A 19,261-nucleotide genomic window follows, 5' to 3' on the forward strand; every position below is an offset into this window, starting at 1 on the left:
AATCTGTTATTGTAATCATGCGAATACCGGCGGTGCAAGAGCTTGTTCAATCTATAGGATTGAAAATTAACGTCAAACGCCACTTTTTTCTGCTTGATTATACAATGATGTGGCATCATGCAATATATGCCACAGGTCTAAACCCAAAATACAAACCTTTCATCACAATGTCATTTAGGCCATGTTACAATAAACAGCTTTCAGCAATACTTGACTGACCCTCAAATAAGACGGACAATACCGAGTCTTTCCTCGTCAATAAAGGGTTCTTCTCAAATCCATTGAACATGTGCAGGATGTGGGATTTTGCATGCAACAAGTTACGAATATAGATAACAAAGGCGATTAAGTATGCTAAAATATCACAAAGCTGATTGAGTATATACTGGACTAGTTTCTTTACTTCTATTCCTGAATAAGTAGAGAAATTATAGCGGAGTAGACTCAATCGGCTTTGAGCTAGTGTAGATTTTTCTAAACTCTTACCTCATGATTCAAAACAAAAGACCGAATTTCCTCTGCATTTAGAACATTGCTATTTCTGTGCTTAGTAGACTGGACATTTCCAGAAAACAAACCAGGGTGTAGCAAAGTAGACATGATAAAAAGTATGGGCATCTTATCATTAAAGAGAAATGATCCTTTTTTTTCCATAAAAAGGAGTAGCGTTGGAAAACATAGAATCATGTGATTGAAAACCATGTAATTTTTCTGTAATTTGTTACTTTGATATTTCATATTCCAATAGTTTTGAAGTGTCTTGCTTTGATTTTGTTCTGTTGAAGACAAAACTCGTTTCGCTGAACCTGAATTTTTTTTTTTCAAGTGGTGAAATAGTGATATTCTACTACACTGCTGATTCGGTCTCAAAATGAATGTACGTAAAACTGTAAGCCGATACATTGGTATAGTCATGTCATGTAGCCCCTGGCCCACCTGTTTAAAAACTGAAGAAAATACGTGCATATATCGTGTATAACTTCTCCATTGTCTGAATTATAAGACTCCCATCCTCAATTTGAAAGTTACAGTCACTAAATACCTGAAGGATAAACCAGTAGGCATCTCCGACTTGAACTAAAGACACTGCTGCCCACAGCTCACCCTAACTAAAGACACCGCTGCCCACTGCTCTCCCTAACTAAAGACACCACTGCCCACGGCTCCCCCTAACTAAAGACACCGTTGCCCACGACTCCCCCTAACTAAAGACACCGCTGCCCATGGCTCCCCCTAACTAAAGACACCGCTGCCCACGACTCCCCCTAACTAAAGACACCGCTGCCCACGGCTCCCCCTAACTAAAGACACCGCTGCCTACAGCTCTCCCTAATTAAAGACACAGCTCCCCCTAACTAAAGACACCGCTGCCCATAGCTCTCCCTAACTAAAGACACAGCTGCCCACGGCTCTCCCTAACTAAAGACACAGCTCCCCCTAACTAAAGACACTGCTGCCCACTGCTCCCCCTAACTAAAGACACAGCTGCCCACGGCTCTCCCTAACTAAAGACACATCTGCCCACAGCTCTCCTTAACTAAAGAAACAGCTGCCCACGGCTCTCCCCAACTAAAGACACCGCTGCCCACGGCTAGACACAGCTCTCCCTAACTAGACACCGCTGCCCTAACTAAAGAAACCGCTGCCCACAGCTCTCCCTAACTAAAGACACAGCTGCCCATAGCTCCCCCTAACTAAAGACACGGTTGCCCCTAACTAAAGGCACAGCTTCCCACTGCTCTCCCTAACTAAAGACACAGCTGCCCACTGCTCTCCCTAACTAAAGACACAGCTGCCCACTGCTCTCCCTAACTAAAGACAAAGCTGCCCACTGCTCTCCCTAACTAAAGACACAGCTGTCCACGGCTCTCCCTAAATAAAGACACCGCTGTCCACAGTTCTCCCTAAATAAAGACACAACTGCCCACAGCTCTCCCTAAATAAAGACACAACTGCCCACAGCTCTCCCTAACTAAAGACACAACTGTCCACAGCTCTCCCCATCTCTGGTGTTGCAAGTTTAAACTGTTTATTTCTTGCTCTCGCGATAAACTCCGAATTTCTTTAAATTATCTAAAATTAATGAAATAACCCAAATATTCCAATATTTCAAATACAGCCTTGGGTATCAAATAAATAATAATAAAAAAAAATAAAATAAAACAGAAATTTAATTACTAACCAATTCGTATACGCCTAGAAAGTCCATGTCAATCTTGACGAGATGAAGAACGTTTGTCAGATAATTTACATAATCGTAAGGTTCTCTGCTTTTTCTGATAGACTTGGGGAAAACCTACTTTATTGAAAGCAGGTCAATTTGCGATACAATCATATCTAAGTCAAACGCAGCACACATTATATCATTATTTATATATCCATCATGAACAAATTGAGTATCTCAGAATTTGCAGATAATCGATACTTGCACACTTTTAAATCTTTTGTCACCGTCTTTCATTCAACAAGGCTAGTAAAAAGGTAAATGTGCATCAATCAGTGAATAAACAATCAAAAGCATGGCTTCAATAAAATATTTTAAAATGCATAAATTATAATGAACCAACTCTAAAAATTAGACAAACATTTTCATCTTTTATATATACTAGTATAGTCAATATCCACAGCATTTATGGGTACATTGCTCAGTAAAAAAAAATTACAACCTGAAGCATAATGTACTATTAAATGTCTGATGACGACAAAGACCACACTCCTGATTAATTCAATGGCCTAACACCAAATTATTTTTTTTTTCGAAATAAAAATTACTCAAACATTCGATTGTATGGCATCTTTTAACGATTTTCTTAAAGCACTGAAGGAAGAAGGGGCACTCATAAAATGAATCAATGATTAACATTAATTAGTGCTTCGCACAAATAGCATATAAATAAATACCCATCCTTTAAAATACACTTGTTTCAACACAAGCATATGCAAGACATATGAATAAATCGTTATAAAAAGTGTTCACCACAACATTATCATAGACTCAAATTGATAAAAGAATATTTCAGTACTGATGAATTTTGTCATCCATTCATAAATCTGCTAGGAAGATGATCATTCTTGACAAGACAACGTCAGTACTGGCAAGCAACAGAAAGAAACCACGGTCTCTCCAATGGAGCATACTAGTATAAGATGACATTGATGACGGGGTGAAAAAAGATTTATGAAGCACCTGAGCATCTTGGTGCCTTTCCATGATATGTGCGCACATGTTGTCTTTTTTGGTATATTTAAATAAATCGTCAGTTGCTAAGGAAACGTGTGAAACTCTGCATTAGTGGTTGCTTCCATTTCCAACAAATTCCTCCGCGTGTCGGTTGATGCCACTAAGCACAGAACAGTCACTACTGTCTGACGTCACATTCTGATGCATATCAGCCGACGTTGATGACGTTTTCTTCTCCAGTTTTGCCTTGTAGTCCGTAATCACCACAGTAACATTTCCAACTGTCACAGACATTGTCTCGGCACTGCTCCTGTCAATTCTGGGAGTCGACCTAGAAAACAGGTGTAAAATTAGAAGCACAGTGGGCTATTTTCAGGTTTCAGGAAGTCTTTCGTCTTGACAAGTGGTTGCTGTAGATATATGCAAATGTACACCTTGGTGACTTTTAAATTTATGAAGACTAATGGTACATCAGACAAAATTCCATGTGCCATATCTGATGAATAGCATGTGAATGATGGTCGTATCTACATGTAATAGGCGAGGCATTTATACCGGGAGGTACTAACGTCAACCTCTCACTGTATCAAATACTACTGTACTCGTAGCGCACGCGTCCAAGACTCGCTCTAGTTTACAGAATAGTTGACTTTGATTCTAAATATCACCTTGACATAGATAGACGGAACAGTCTGTTGGAAGCAATCTGTAATACAATCTAACCACTAAATAACAATGTGGTAAATGCTATTTATTTGAGATGAAACGTCCGTATTGGATACATATTCATAAAAGCAACGCTCAATACATTTTGGAAAAATGTGAGACCTATTACAAGCAATTTGTGAAGGGAAAAAATAGTTCACGAAAGCGCAGAGTCATTCTGAAGTGAAAGTCTCTATCTGCCGACCTTTTGTTTGATGCTTAGAGATAAATACCGTCAATGAAAGTACATCTATTTTTACACAAACACTTGTGCTGCCAATCATCGAGTAACATGGCATGGATAGGGAGTGTAAGTTACACACAGACAGAAATGTTGTTAACCCAATACAATTAAAGTCCTACTAACCCTGTATAAACAGAACACTGCTAACCCTATATAAACAGAACACTGCTAACCCTATATAAATAGAACACTGTTAACCCTATATAAATAGAACACTGCTTACTCTATACAAACAGAACATTGCTTACTCTATACAAATAGAACACTGCTTACTCTATACAAATAGAACACTGCTTACTCTATACAAATAAAACACTGCTTACTCTATACAAATAGAACACTGCTAACCCTATACAAATAGAACACTGCTTACCCTATATAAATAGAACACTGTTAACTCTATATAAATAGAACACTGCTTACTCTATATAAATATAACACTGCTAACCCTGTATAAATATAACACTGTTAACCCTATATAAATATAACACTGTTAACCCTATACAAATAGAACACTGCTTACTCTATACATATATAACACTGTTAACCCTATACAAATAGAACACTGCTTACTCTATACAAATAGAACACTGCTAACCCTATACAAATAGAACACTGTTAACCCTATATAAATAGAACACTGTTAACCCTATATAAATATAACACTGCTTACTCTATATAAACAGAACACTGCTAACCCTATACAAATAGAACACTGTTAACCCTATATAAATAGAACACTGTTAACCCTATATAAATAGAACACTGCTAACCCTATATAAATATAACACTGTTAACTCTATATAAATAGAACACTGTTAACCCTATACAAATAGAACACTGCTTACTCTATACAAATAGAACACTGCTTACTCTATACAGATAGAACACTGCTTATTCTATACAGATAGAACACTGCTTACTCTATACAGATAGAACACTGCTTACTCTATACAGATAGAACACTGCTTACTCTATACAAATAGAACACTGCTTACTCTATACAAATAGAACACTGCTTACTCTATACAATTGGAGCAAGTATACACAATAACACTTCCGTGCCTACCCGGGTTTGAACTCAACACTTGATGAACCAAATCTTTTTGCAGCGTGTGATCAGCTGTCTTGCCTTTAATGACGCCGGAAGTCTCACCATGTTGTCACACACTACACGGTCATATTGAGAATGGATATGGTATACAGTCATTTGATGCAAATTTAAGACGATCATACAAGATACACACTGTAAGGTGTAGTAGTGACGCCTCCATATGAGTGAAAGATTGTCGAGAGGGACGTTAAACAATATTTAATCAATCAATCAATCATGAAATATTTAATAAAGTATAAAACTTGCAATAAAGCTTACAATGAACTCTTGAATATATATATATATATATATATATATATATATATATATATATATATAATATTGGTTTTATTTACAATGACACACAATGTGTGGGATGAGTTACCTTGACGATTTTTTCGTGGAATGCGAGTGATTTTTCTCCTTTTTGACGATGAAGGTGTTCCCAGTAAGATTGGTGTGGGGTTCTAGACTAAGAGAGTTTGTATTGCTAATTGTTCTCACATCACAGCTGTCATTGGACGACTCGTTCATATAGTCTTCTGATTTGAACGGCCTTTCCTTTTTCTGAGGCGGGGGCACATACTGTTGCGCAACCTGCTGTGCTGCAATCTGAGCATTCAGCCTTGGTTTTCTGCAAAAAAGGGACCATAATAACTTTAATGTAATATGTCTTCCCTAAAAATGAATCTGTTCACTGTTAATTACATTTCCTTATTAATTACGTTAATAACAACAGAGATCATATATCACAAAACTTTCCCTGAACCACTCCCGATATTTTATTTCAACATTTACACATTCATATCTAGAACAGTATCACAATACACAGTGGCCTTGGTAATCCGGACACCATTAATCTGGACGCTTCACCTTCCGGACGATTTTTGGTGGGAGCCCAAGTTTCATACGTTGTTTTGCACCATAATCCGGAATTTCACGTTCCGGATCCGGAAGGTCAGGATTTACTAGATAACGTCAAAATAAATTGCGAATTGTAGCATTAATCCCGATGGTAATTTTTTGGAAGGTCAGTCTCGGACAATTTTGGAAAGTGTAAATCGTAAAGAAAACTTGAGCCATGCTATCTGACTAAAATTAGCTACCTGTGTCCTATCAACGCCTCTCTCGGTGGTTGCCTTACCTACGTGCCGATCGACACATTGTATTGTCAATTTTTGAACATCGTATTTGCAATGCATGTATTGTTAGACTGTAAACAAATCTGCGGTATATTATTTAATCGCCTCGATCTACAGATATCAATAGACTGAACACCATGAATATAGTTTATTGAACTGCTATACATATCAGATGTACTCAAATCGTGAGTCCACATTCAGCTTGTTCAAATCCTGTATAATGTGAATTATTCTAGAATAATTGCGAAAATGCGGATTCTGTTTTAATGCTGTTGATCAAAGTCAAATAAAATCTGTAGTAAGTCTTAACATGTCAGTTATTTCTATGTATATAATGTCACATATGTACAAATAAGCAAAATATTTTAGAATATACGTCCTATAGTTCAAGATAATGATGAGAAATCTGTTTCTTTTTATACTCCCATTTCATAGTTTTTCATTCACGTATAAAGACGCCATGTGTCACTAAATACGGTCCACACAGCGAGGGTCCTTTACTGTATCAACGTCTAGCACCACACTGGACTCGTTTTTAAGGTCATATTCAAAAGACCTTCAACGGCATGCTGGGTGTTTAACGTAGGAGCAGCCACCGTCTCTGTCAAAAGTCCGAGAATCAACCCCTGACCTCCCGGATACGAAGACAGGGCATCCGGCAAAACTATATACAAAACTGCAGGCAACATAAATGAGTTACGACCAACTGTTACGCAATGTAGGGAAAAAGAAATGCATTTGGTTATGCTGCAGATGTGAGAATTGTTTCCCTTTCCCTATCAATAAGTCGGTGCACACTGTGGAGGAAAACATATTCAAAAGTTAAAGCGAGGTGTCAGAATATTATAATTGTCAAGCGAAGAAAAGGGCGTGTGTGCAGCTATGATAGTTTGGGCACAATTATGCCTTGTGTAACATTCTAATTAAGGAAGGCGATGCAAACGATTGTATGTCAAAAAAGACGCACGGAATTAATGTATGCCGGAGCAATGTATGTCACCGGGTTAAAGATATAACACACATACACATTACTTGTTAATTCACAGTGAAAATTCACGCTGTTTCAATCGAGGTGATTGTCACTCAAAGAGCATGTAACCATCTGCAACATAAGCAAAGCATGAGTATCTCTGAGTTCTGTTGTTTGTGGACATTCTGTGGGTATTTAGAAATGAAGCGGTAACTATATGTACACCCCCTGGACATACTGGTACAGAAAGCCATCAGCAAATAAGTTTATGTATTGGGTGACCACTATCTCAATGCTGGGATACTGCAGCACTAACGAGTACATGTATAAATAAGTGCATGTATTGGATGACCACTATCTCAATGCTGGGATACTTCAGCAGTTAAAATAATAAGTAATTTTTAACGTTTTTAAAAGTTGTATGAAGACATTGTGACTCGTATATATGCCCCTCCCAACTGTAAATGAGGCACTTTTTTTTTTTTTTTTTTTTTTATCTATGTATGGAAATCAAGGCCGCGGCAGTGAGGGTTCGCCTACCCAGCCACTGGACCTCCGTATTGAGAGCATATCTAAAAGACCCGTCGACTTCAATTTCTAATGTCGTTATGTTAATACAAGACTCCTTTACGATATAGCTCACTGCCACCTGGTAGTTATGTGTGGCCATTGTTTGTAATAGGCTTTGAAAAATCCCAAATCCTTTTTCTGAGACACGATTAATTTACAGCGGTGCTGCATGTTTTACACCTGTCAGAATAATTATATTAATGCAGTATCTTTGAATTGAGTTTACACCACTTTACACAATACTGCTTACCTTCCAGCAAAACGAGGCGTATGGTTTTTCTTTCCTTTTTTTGGACTAAAGTTGATTGAGAAACATATTTACTTCATTTAATGTATTACTAGAATAGAAATAAGAGAATTTTTTTTTAACAAAATGTAGAATTTTAGACGTTTTATTTTTAATTATAATTTTTGTGTCAAGAAGTCAGCTTTAGTCAACATTTTCACTATCCAGACTTACACTGGTGTTCGCCGGAACTTTAACAACACGAAATCACGTGGTAACGTGGAAATGCTTTATGGAATTACTCTAAATCTAACTGCAGTATGTCTTTCATTAATCTATGTAATAACTCATCAATGTCTTGTACACACACAATGCATTCTGACTTTAGGATCGGATTTCTCGGAAGATGTACACGTTAAAAAATTCAATGCGGTTTTTTTTTAACGTGTACATAACATTTTTGAATTCTACACAAATAAATGGTAAGGAAAACAAAACATGTATGTAGGTCTATACCTAACAACAATATTTGTTTGTGAACTTGTGACAAGAGTGGGTCGTATCAATTAATGTTATACATGTACATTTAGTAAAAATATCCCTTCATTTAGACAGAGACATCAGTAAATGAACTTAATTAAAAACCGGAAGTTATAACTAAAAACAGATTAAGCTAATGAGGTGACATTAGTGGTTCTCTTGAAGAAACGGAAACAACAAATTCCAATAATAAACTCCTGTAAGTAAACAATCTTTAATTGCCGTGAAATACTCATATACATGTACTGCTATATGGTATACAAATATGCATGTACATTTGCTATGATTAATCAATATGAATGAACAGAATCTTTTCTAATTGCGAGCCTGTCGTTCAAGGTATATAAAATATACGATCATGTTCTCGCCTGATTGAAACATATCAGAGGAACGGAATGGACAAACCAAGGTACCATCGGTCTCTACAACATTCACTCAACAGGCAAGTTCAGCGTATGAAAGAGATCGCTCAAATCTGTCAAATACACATGTACTAGAGGGGCAGTGCACATATCAAAGTCTTCAATTTGTGCAAGAAACTATTAAGCAAAACTTAAGTAAAATTGGGTGAAACCTACCCCCTTTACTTTCGCACACTTGTGATTCATAGAGACCTTCAAACGCAGGTTTAAAAAAAACCAACACCGTGAAATGAAAACTGATTCAATGAACCATTGTTTAATTTCTTATCTGAAGGATACAAGGTCACCTGATTATTTTTTTTTCTTCATGAGAGCCTTCAGAACCAACATAGATCATCACACATCAGCGATAGATAGAAATGATAAAAAAAAATCAGCGAATAGCATCAGTGCACTGGAAATTAATAATACAGAGCCCATAAATTAGCCCCACGGGCGTTAAGGTAACATTTGGAAACCCAAGATCAAAGTTGATTCTTGTTTCAAAATAGTAACTTCAGGACAGGTAGAACTTTTAACAAAATCTCTATTCTCACTGAAAACAGGAATCTTTGCTGAGACGTATGCAAAGTAGCGGATAAAAACACAAACCTACTGTTACAACATTTGAAAAAAATTAAGGGAAACGAACTCGCTGCAGTGCAAAATCTGACACAAGATATGAAAATGTGATCCATATATATTCTTCGACATTACGTACAACAACAACCATTCGCAGATGGAAGTAGCTGGGGGAAACTAGGCAAAAATTTTATCCCATACAAATTTTGATTTGTTATGAAGTGTTTTTTTTTTTTGTGATTATGTCATACGTCCTTTGAATACGATTCACTCCCTTAAGCTTCATAACTACTTTTCGTTCTAATCTAAACACGACACTAACAAAATACTTCCGACAACCTACAAAATATAGAATCGATCTCATAGTTTACAAGACAGACATTTGACCAATAGATTTTTTTCTACTGTAACTTAGCTTACGGCGGGCACACAGCAACAGGGGGCATTCATATCTGTGTTTGCCCAACTCTGTATTTTGTATTCCTTATAGGAGTTCTGAGATTGATCGCTGTTCCTTTACAAAGGTTCTGAGATTGATCACTGTTCGCTATCTTCACCTAGGTACACAATACTACATAGTGAATTAGGCCCACTGGTCATCCCCAAACTTGACAATATATCAGTTAAATTGCCTAACTTCAAAAGATAAAGTAAAGGAGGAACCAGGGATTGACTATGTATTTTTTAACACAAGGAAGCGGACATCGATTTTCTTTGACCTTCTTTAATTGTAGTCATTTTTCAACATATATACAAAAACAATCCAACAATAAATTAACTTCTCTAGGTAGAGAGAGAGAGAGAGAGAGAGAGAGAGAGAGAGAGAGAGAGGGAGAGAGAGAGAGAGAAGATATTCAATGTTTTGTTGTTGGATATATAATTTACTTCACGAGTGAGACAGGATTTATTTGATATTAGTACCTATTAACGTTCAAAACAATATTGCGCAGAAAATATAGTACCTTAAAAAATAAGCAAAATATGTAAAAATCAATACAATTGCACGATATAAGACAACTTTAATTCAATTTTATTCTGGGTATTCAAATAAAAAAAATATGAAAAATTAATTCTATATAACGTAGAACGAAAGTGATCTTACACAAAAAAAAATATGTATGTATCGTGGATGAATATTGTGGTAAGTATTTTGAAAATAACATTTTTGTACGGTGAAAATAAGAACTGTGATAATATCAAATTTTATTCCATGGAAAAGTTTCTGTATTTCACTGTTGAAAATGTCATAAAGAGATAAGTAGTTTCCAAGAAAACTTTCGATTTACATGTAGATCTACCACGAAGTGTGGAAGCAAAAGATGAAGGTACATTTTATACACTTATCAGCCCCCAAAACGAGGCTATACCCAAACTGACAAAAGTATAAGTGAGATATGTCTGAATCACAAATCAAACTGTCTTCAAAGCAAACATAATCTCTTTAGCAGATTTCTAACGTCGGTAACATGTAAAAATTTAGCAAATCTATATTTAAAAAAATCCAATAAAAATGACCAGTTTTTCACTTGGGAGAAGTTGCCCACGCTATCATTGTGAAATTTCATATACAGTATCATGATATACCAGGCCTGGGTTTCTAGAAAAGAAATTGAGTCGAAACTTGGACTATGTCCGAGATATTACTCAAATTCTGAATGCTCAAATAGGGGAAAACTCAAACTTTAAGTTATAAGATTTTTTTTTTCTCGAGAAACCCAAGCCAGGCGTGTTATACTCGTGCGATCCGTTACGAACGAAATATTTGGCCATTCGTAGCTGATCGCGAAAGATTTCTGGAATTTCAGGTTTTGATACGAGGTGATGTGAGTTGAATATGCTGATTTAGTCATAAGAGATAAATTTCAGATGACACGATCTCGATCACATACGTTCTGATAAGATTGTCCCGATCAAGTTCACGATTGGACCTCGATCTAATACGATTATCACGATCCAGTTCCCGATTTGGAACGATCGTGCACGTGCAAATACGTTCGTATACGTTAATCGAGAACCGATGCGCTATGTTGCAATTGGATACCATTGCGATACTGATGTCTTTCACGATCACGGATGATCACGGTTTGAGCTACGATCACGGTGCACCATTCCAGCTGAAATGCAAACTGAACTTGTATGAGCTTGTGACTAAATTTCAGGGCAATATATTGTATCCGTAACAAAAACAAGTACGGAAAACTGTTTGGCCTACTTTTAGCCCTAAAGTAGGTGACGCGCGTGTATCAAACCAGCTGGAATTTAAAATGTTTTGTACTCCTATGAGAGGCAGCTAGTGACTAAATTTCATGCAATATCTGTATTCGTAACAAAACAAGTCCGGAAAACTGTTTGACCTACTTTTAGCCCTAAAGTATGTCATTGTGCACCAATCCAGCTGAAATGCAAATTCACGCTTCCGCTTCTTCAGGGGGAAATTGTGACCAAATTTCAAAAGATTTACATGCATCCGTTACGGAAAAAAGTCCGGAAAACATGACTTCGGACGGACAGCCAGCCGGACGCATGGATAGACTTCGGGCGAACGCTCTAACCTCTAGGCCACCGCGGCGGTTCACAATGTATATTGAAATGATTAATCATATATATTACTTGGGTTGTGAGTGATGCATGTACTCTCTTTCTCTCTCTCCCTTCAAAATTCCTCGACAATATCTATTTTAAAAATATCTTATGCATATTTCACGAAATAGCAGAAAAATGTCACATGTTTATGACGTCATAATAGATTACAAAGTTATATTTATATAGTAGTTTTCAATTTTCTACTTCTCGGGTACTTTAATGTAAAAGGTGCGCAGTTTCCATTTCTATGCACTTTTTTTAAAAAAAAAAAAAAGAAAGAAAGAAAGAAGTGAAATATAGAGCCAGAAAGGTGTTACGTCTTCTGTATTACAAGCTTTATCACCTCCGGTTTCTCTTCCTCACGCTTATTCAAGATATCTAAAGACATTATCAGATTTTGTAATAACATATACCACCGACATCTCTAATAAACGTCATTTAATGCGTTCTGCTTCCTCTCAGTAGAAAAAGATCTGTAAACAAAACATGCAACTAATTGAACGTACTTTGGTCTTGTACAATCCTAAATAACAATGCAGTCATTCCCAGCAATCTGCCCCAAACCTCCCCCGACGATTCCCACCAAACAAAACCGCCGGCAAATGTTCCGTGACAAAGCACAGCTTTAACGACGTGACACTTCCTCTGAGTAGCGGTTTTTTATAGATGATCATGCATGCAGAAACTCTACAATAGCCACAGCTTCTATCAACTGGCTATTAACAAATTAGCCTCTGGTGAAGCAGAAAGATGCTGGTCGTCTGTAATCGGACCCCCTGTGAGATGCATTGCCCACAGCAACATCAACTGTATCGTCTAGACATGTTCATAACGGAAACCATTGGAACACTCGGACGCTCATGGGATACTTTAGTGAATGCTTCATTGGGATACTCTAAAAGTGAACTTGTCGTATTGGTTAACTTTTTATAATGTGTTACATTCGGGTATACCCCCCCCCCCCCCTCCTCTCCTCTTCTTCTGAAGCCATTTGATAAGATTTAGGCAGCTGGTGTGCTCTTTGCAGCAAATGTCTGCATTGACTTGGAAACAATGCACATTGATGAAGTTAACAAGCAATTACATATAACACACGGAGATCAATGTCAACTCGATAAGCCTAGGTTGGTATAACTACGGATAATTCAGAACAATAAATGTTACATAGAAGAAATTTGTCGGTCTCCGTATAACAATTTCCTGCTCATAATTAATGTCGGATAAAAAGAAACATTATTTTCTTCGAATACAAACGTGTATTTGCAACGGTTTGAAAAAGTGGCATCAGTTGGTCTTAATTACAACCAGCATAACGTATCACTGCAACAGCGAAGCAGCACGTTTTGTAAACAGATGCATGCGTGACCTTGATATGCTACTTTCCAGAAACATCCCAGACAGGGAACCGCCGCGGTGGTCTAAAGCGTTCGCCTCACATGCGGAAGCTCGGGGTTCGAATCCTGGCCGCGACAGACCCAAGTCGTTAAAACAGGTAGCGACAGTTCCATCGCCAAACGCTCGTAATCAGGTGTAAATGTCACGGGTCTTCGGAGATGACCTTAAAAATGGATGTCCCGTGTCACAGTAGGTGTGACACGCTGAAGAACTCTCGCTGCTCAATGGCCGTAAGCGCCGAGCATGGGCCTAAATTTATGGTCATTCGCCGGTATTGATGACGTCTCCAAATGAGTGAAAAATTCTCGAGAGGTACGTTAAACAAGATACAATCAATCAATCAATCAAAGACAGGGACTGCTTAACAACAGCTACATCACTAACAACATTCAGAGTAGAGCTATGTCAGTCTAACTTGATGTGTTAACATGTACAATGCGCTTGTTGTACCTGCTTGCGCTTATTGTAAATACGACATTTGACATGCTGAAGGATACATAACTTCTTGACCTAATCTCCTCGCCTAACTACTTCCAAGATTTTACCTAACCTAATAGATTAAAGATTTTCATACCTCGTAATGAAAAACAAATATACAAACCACAGCTGTACAATCATTTTTTTCCCCCATGAGGGTACATAAAAGGAATCATAAAACACACGGTATACATGCAATTTTATAAACAAAACTAGTTACGCACAGTTGACGAGATATGTTCGCAAAATCCAGAAGTTGTTCTGATCGATTGATTGATTGATTGTTTGTTTTTACGTCCTATTGAGAATTTTTCACTCATTGAGATGTAACCAGCTGTAGGTGAAGTACCACATAAACGCTTTAACGTGCCAACGCCTGCCGCGACACGGGACCTCTGTTTTTAAGATCGTATTCGAAAGACCGCGATTCTCACTTCTAAATGCCGAGTATTTAGCGAAGGAGCAATCACTACCTATGTTAACGTCTCAGATTTGACGCGATCAAGGCACGAGCAGGGCTCGAACCTATGAACTCCCAGTTACGAAGCGAACGCTCTACCACTGAGCTATTGCGGCCGGTTAGAAGTAGTTCTCAGTCTGTAATGTCACACTGTACAGTATACTACCCTGCAGGATTTCTGAAGTTTGTCTTCACAAATAGCATAACTTTGTTCGTAAAATGACTGACAAGAAAAGTCAACTGAGTTAGAGGGCTTTGGCTTTTCTAAAAGTCCAGTCTTTCCATTAAATTCTGAGTTAGTGGACTTTGAAATTTAAGAAGCATGTTTGTTTTTTTCCCAATGGTGTCATAATTGGCGCCCTTGTGTTCTTTACCTTAAACACTTACATGTATGAAAACTTTGAACACTACTTCTATCTTTTGAATAAAAAAAGTCAAGGGATTTTAAAATAAACTATGTGCAAGTCTTTTCTAAAAGGAAAAACAAGGTACCACTGGCTATCTCCACAGACAACCGTGTTTCACAAATACACCCTGCGGCTATTCAACTCCCATATGCATCTTTGTTGAAACTGAGAAACGCGACAAAAGGTCACACATTTTATATTTAATAGTAGGCTGTCTTTTTGTTTTCCATAAATAAAGACTTGCAACTATAAGTAACTAATAAAAACAAGCTTTGGATTAACTCGGAAATCTACAGCTGCAGAATCAAAACGAAATTGGCCTTCCAACGCAATACAGGAAATGGATGATTCAAAGATTAAACAAATGTGAGGAGGTAATCACTCTAATCATTAATTTGCTGTGGTATTTTCTTATGATCCAATGCTAGTCATTAGTCATATAAAAATAATAAGATTGAGACTTTAATTTACCAAAAAACCACTGCTTTACCATGCATCCCAGATCGGGAAGTTATCGATGCATAGAAATTGTGAATGTGCCGTTATTTCTACTCATCGTCAGGGCTGATCGGAAAGTGTAGGAATTACTCACACGAAAATCAATGAGAAAGCCGTGCACTGACAATGATTCAATCCCGTCATTCATTGAATCCGATGCAGTCACGTCTGTATACATACCATATGTTGACCACTCTCAATGCACGCATTTCCTATTTCAATCCCCATTTTCACCCCCTTTCCTGATCTACTACGCGTGTTGCGTAAAACATGCCATACCTTAATTGTTTACCGGCTGGTGGTGAAAAAAATACTCTAAAATTAGAGACATGACCGCTCGTCGTATTTACAAACATCCGGTTAATTAAAGACATTGTAGAGAAATTCATAACCATGTAAACCAGAGAAAAACAAGATTATAGGTCGATATCCTCGTATCAAACTAAAGGTGTATATCAACACATCAATACCCCCTCCCCCGCTTCAAACGGTCAGTTAAATCTAAAATCAAATATCCAAATACACAGTATGTCAACAACAACAACAACAAAAAAGGCTGAAAAACTAAATTATGCGAAAGTTTCGACCTCAAAGAGGTTCGCACCTGAGTTTTGTTACATTTCTTTAAAAAAAATATTATCCTTTTTTCTGGAAGTGTATTTCTGACATTGCAGGAAAATTTACTTACAATTGGTTTTGTCTGTTCGTATCAATATAAGCAAAAAAAAGCAACACAAATCAACCATTGCATAAAATGAATCCATACTCGTGTCCTCTAACAATATGTGCAATACTGGTAGATTGGAAATAATGACCCTTTCGCATTTACAGGTGATTTAATAAAATTAAATTAAAGTAGCTTAATTCTAAGGCATTTTTTTTTAAGTCCATGGCAATAGACCGTCCGTTACTGTCTGTCAGACACTTTATAGACCGTCCGTTACTGTCTGTCCGACACTTTATAGACCGTCCGTTACTGTCTGTCACACACTTTATAGACCGTCCGTTACTGTCTGTCCGACACTTTATAGACCGTCCGTTACTGTCTGTCCGACACTTTATAGACCGTCCGTTACTGTCTGTCCGACACTTTATAGACCGTCCGTTACTGTCTGTCAGACACTTTATAGACAGACGGTTACTGTCTGTCAGACACTTTATAGACCGTCCGTTACTGTCTGTCAGACACTTTATAGACCGTCCGTTACTGTCTGTCAGACACTTTATAGACCGTCCGTTACTGTCTGTCACACACTTTATAGACCGTCCGTTACTGTCTGTCACACACTTTATAGACCGTCCGTTACTGTCTGTCAGACACTTTATAGACCGTCCGTTACTGTCTGTCACACACTTTATAATTGTTGCCATTGTTTAACAATCTATGAAAGTCAACAGACGTTATAAGCTTCATTTTCGTGTACGTTTTACGCCATGAGTGTCAAGTTCAACATTTCAACAAAATTCATTGCATTTACTACTCATCTTGGAGGATTTGGTTATTTTGGTGTAAACCATTTCCTTAAAAAAAAATAATCCATTGTAATATACTACAAGTATTGTATTTGAAACGCAAGAGTCATCCAGTGGATTTTAGGTTCATAGATACCAACGACAAACTAACAAAAGAACTTTTGTATGAGACCCCTTCAGCTTCTCCAACGTCAGCTTCCATATTCCATTATCACCTGTACATGGTGTTTATGTCTCTCAAATGATTCGATATGTGATACGTGGAACATGTTCTGCGTATGATCAGTTTTTAAATCGAGGCAGGCTACTGTTGATGTTACAAAGGTTCCAACAGTCTCGTTTAAAGTCAGCATTTCGCAAATTCTATAGTCGTTATAATGATCTAGTTTGCAAATACCCAAGGCCGTTCTTTACCTACTGATTCTGACTACGAATTACTCCAATTACCTGATCAAGATATGGGATTCACGGAGGGTGTGATCTGTCAACAGGGGGTCCTTACTCCTCCTAGGCACCTAATCCCACCAATGGCATGTCTAGGGGTTCGCGTTTGCCCTCCCCATAATTTTGCATTCTTAATAAGATTGATGATATTGATCACTGTTCCTTATCTTCACTTGTTCATTTGAAAACAACTAAATATATTGGGAAAGACTCGTAAAAGGGATATTGTTACTTGCAGTAACTGGGTGAACTTGCATGTATCCATCAACTTTACCCAGAATTCCTCTTTGTCTACCTAATAATAAGCCCAATATCAAGTTTTAAGCACAGGACTGACCATTTACAGCAGAATATATGTATGTCTTTAGAAAGAACTATTTTTTTCTAAATCATTTTTTCATCTCCTCTATATGAAGAGCTGAGTTCTTGTATGATTTCCGAAATAGGTTAAATCTGATTTTTGTAGTATTTTTTGTAATATTACTATATTTCGTATGTTGCTCCGGTCAGCTCCACTAAGTACATGTGGTTATGTAAGGGTCACGGGTTTAAATTCCCATAGATCCTCGTATTTTTCTCCCCTTCTTTGCTACAAATAACTTAGTAATGTCCATATATACAATGCATAAGCTTTTACTTGCTACAGCTAGGAACCATCAAACTTTAGACTAACTCTAAAACAGACCTGGGAATAAGTTTGTTCGTAGAATCAAATTATGATGCAAGTGCATTGTACTTGAAATATCAAATATCACCAAAAAAAATTGCATACTATTGAGAAACTCTGCGCATGACCTCCACCTCCGGGGATCCCGCTCATTATAGAACTGACAAATATAACCAAAATTAAAATCTTGTGAGATCTTCTAAATATACGACTACTTCATAACACATGTTGATATGCCAACAACAGTTACAAACAGAATGAAATACTTATCATAGGAGGTTTTCTTTTTCTTTTTTCATCGCAAGTTCTTTAAGAAAATGGGACCCCGAGTTCACACAAGCTACGCAGAAGTGACTGATGTGAGTGGTTATTGGACATATGCACTTTAAACAATGTGTAGGCGTGATCAGACACCATTGATTGATATCGCCTACTTTTAGCAATTCCGACAGGCTCCCTCTCAATCTTAACAAAATTCAATCAACATATTGACAAGCGACAAAGATACTATTACTTACAGGAGAAAGCGGAAGATTTCGCTAGCTTCTGGTAAGATTTATGTTGCGCCATCAAGGCTACTTATAGCATATTACAAACTATTGTACAATGTGCGAATACAAACTTAAAATTTTAATACAAACCCACCAACTAGCTCTTCTTATACTACTTGCATTTTGTATTTCAACAAAACTACTAGCTGTGTGGTGCTATTAATTTCTCTTCATCGTAACCTCTCTGTGAGTTTTACTTTCTGCAATCTGCATGCAAGGTGCACTTTTACAAATCGTAAAATGTAACATTCAAATGAAAGGGAACGCTTTTCTGACCGACATCTGATGTCAGATCTCCACGCAAGTAATATATTGTGTCTCCTTGCTTAGTGCATCCCACCCAAAGAATGACGTAACAAGTTTATAAAACAAAACGTCAGGAAAACTTGACAATGCCAACAATACACAAGCCTGCCGTTATCTACTCTACGTTATCGAATAAAATTCTCAAAGTTCTGGCTGCATGTTGTGTCAGGAACCTGGTTAACAGACACGAGGACCGAGATAAGAATACCGGACAACAATACACAGAGTCCTATAATCACCAACCGTGGTAGCATTCTCTTTGATTCTCTATCAAAGGTTTCTTTAATTTACAGAATGCTGAGTCAGGGTGGCCCACCCCGTCCCAAAAAACTCTCACTATATTACG

General features: G+C 37.4%; 1 protein-coding gene across 1 annotated transcript in view; it reads right to left on the minus strand.

Moving 5' to 3' along the window:
- Nucleotides 1-2,354: 2,354 nt before the first annotated feature.
- LOC125656903 (RING1 and YY1-binding protein A-like) overlaps nt 2,355-19,261 on the minus strand; it is a 35,833-nt gene continuing 18,926 nt past the window's right edge. The window contains exons 3-4 of the mRNA XM_048887528.2: nt 5,609-5,857; nt 2,355-3,512 (exon numbers count right to left, since the gene is read on the minus strand). Coding sequence (XP_048743485.1) covers nt 3,290-3,512; nt 5,609-5,857 — 472 coding nt within the window. The 3' untranslated portion in view covers nt 2,355-3,289. The remainder of the gene's footprint in view (nt 3,513-5,608; nt 5,858-19,261) is intronic.

This window comes from Ostrea edulis, chromosome 7, assembly GCF_947568905.1.
Source record: "Ostrea edulis chromosome 7, xbOstEdul1.1, whole genome shotgun sequence".
NCBI lineage: Eukaryota > Metazoa > Mollusca > Bivalvia > Ostreida > Ostreidae > Ostrea > Ostrea edulis.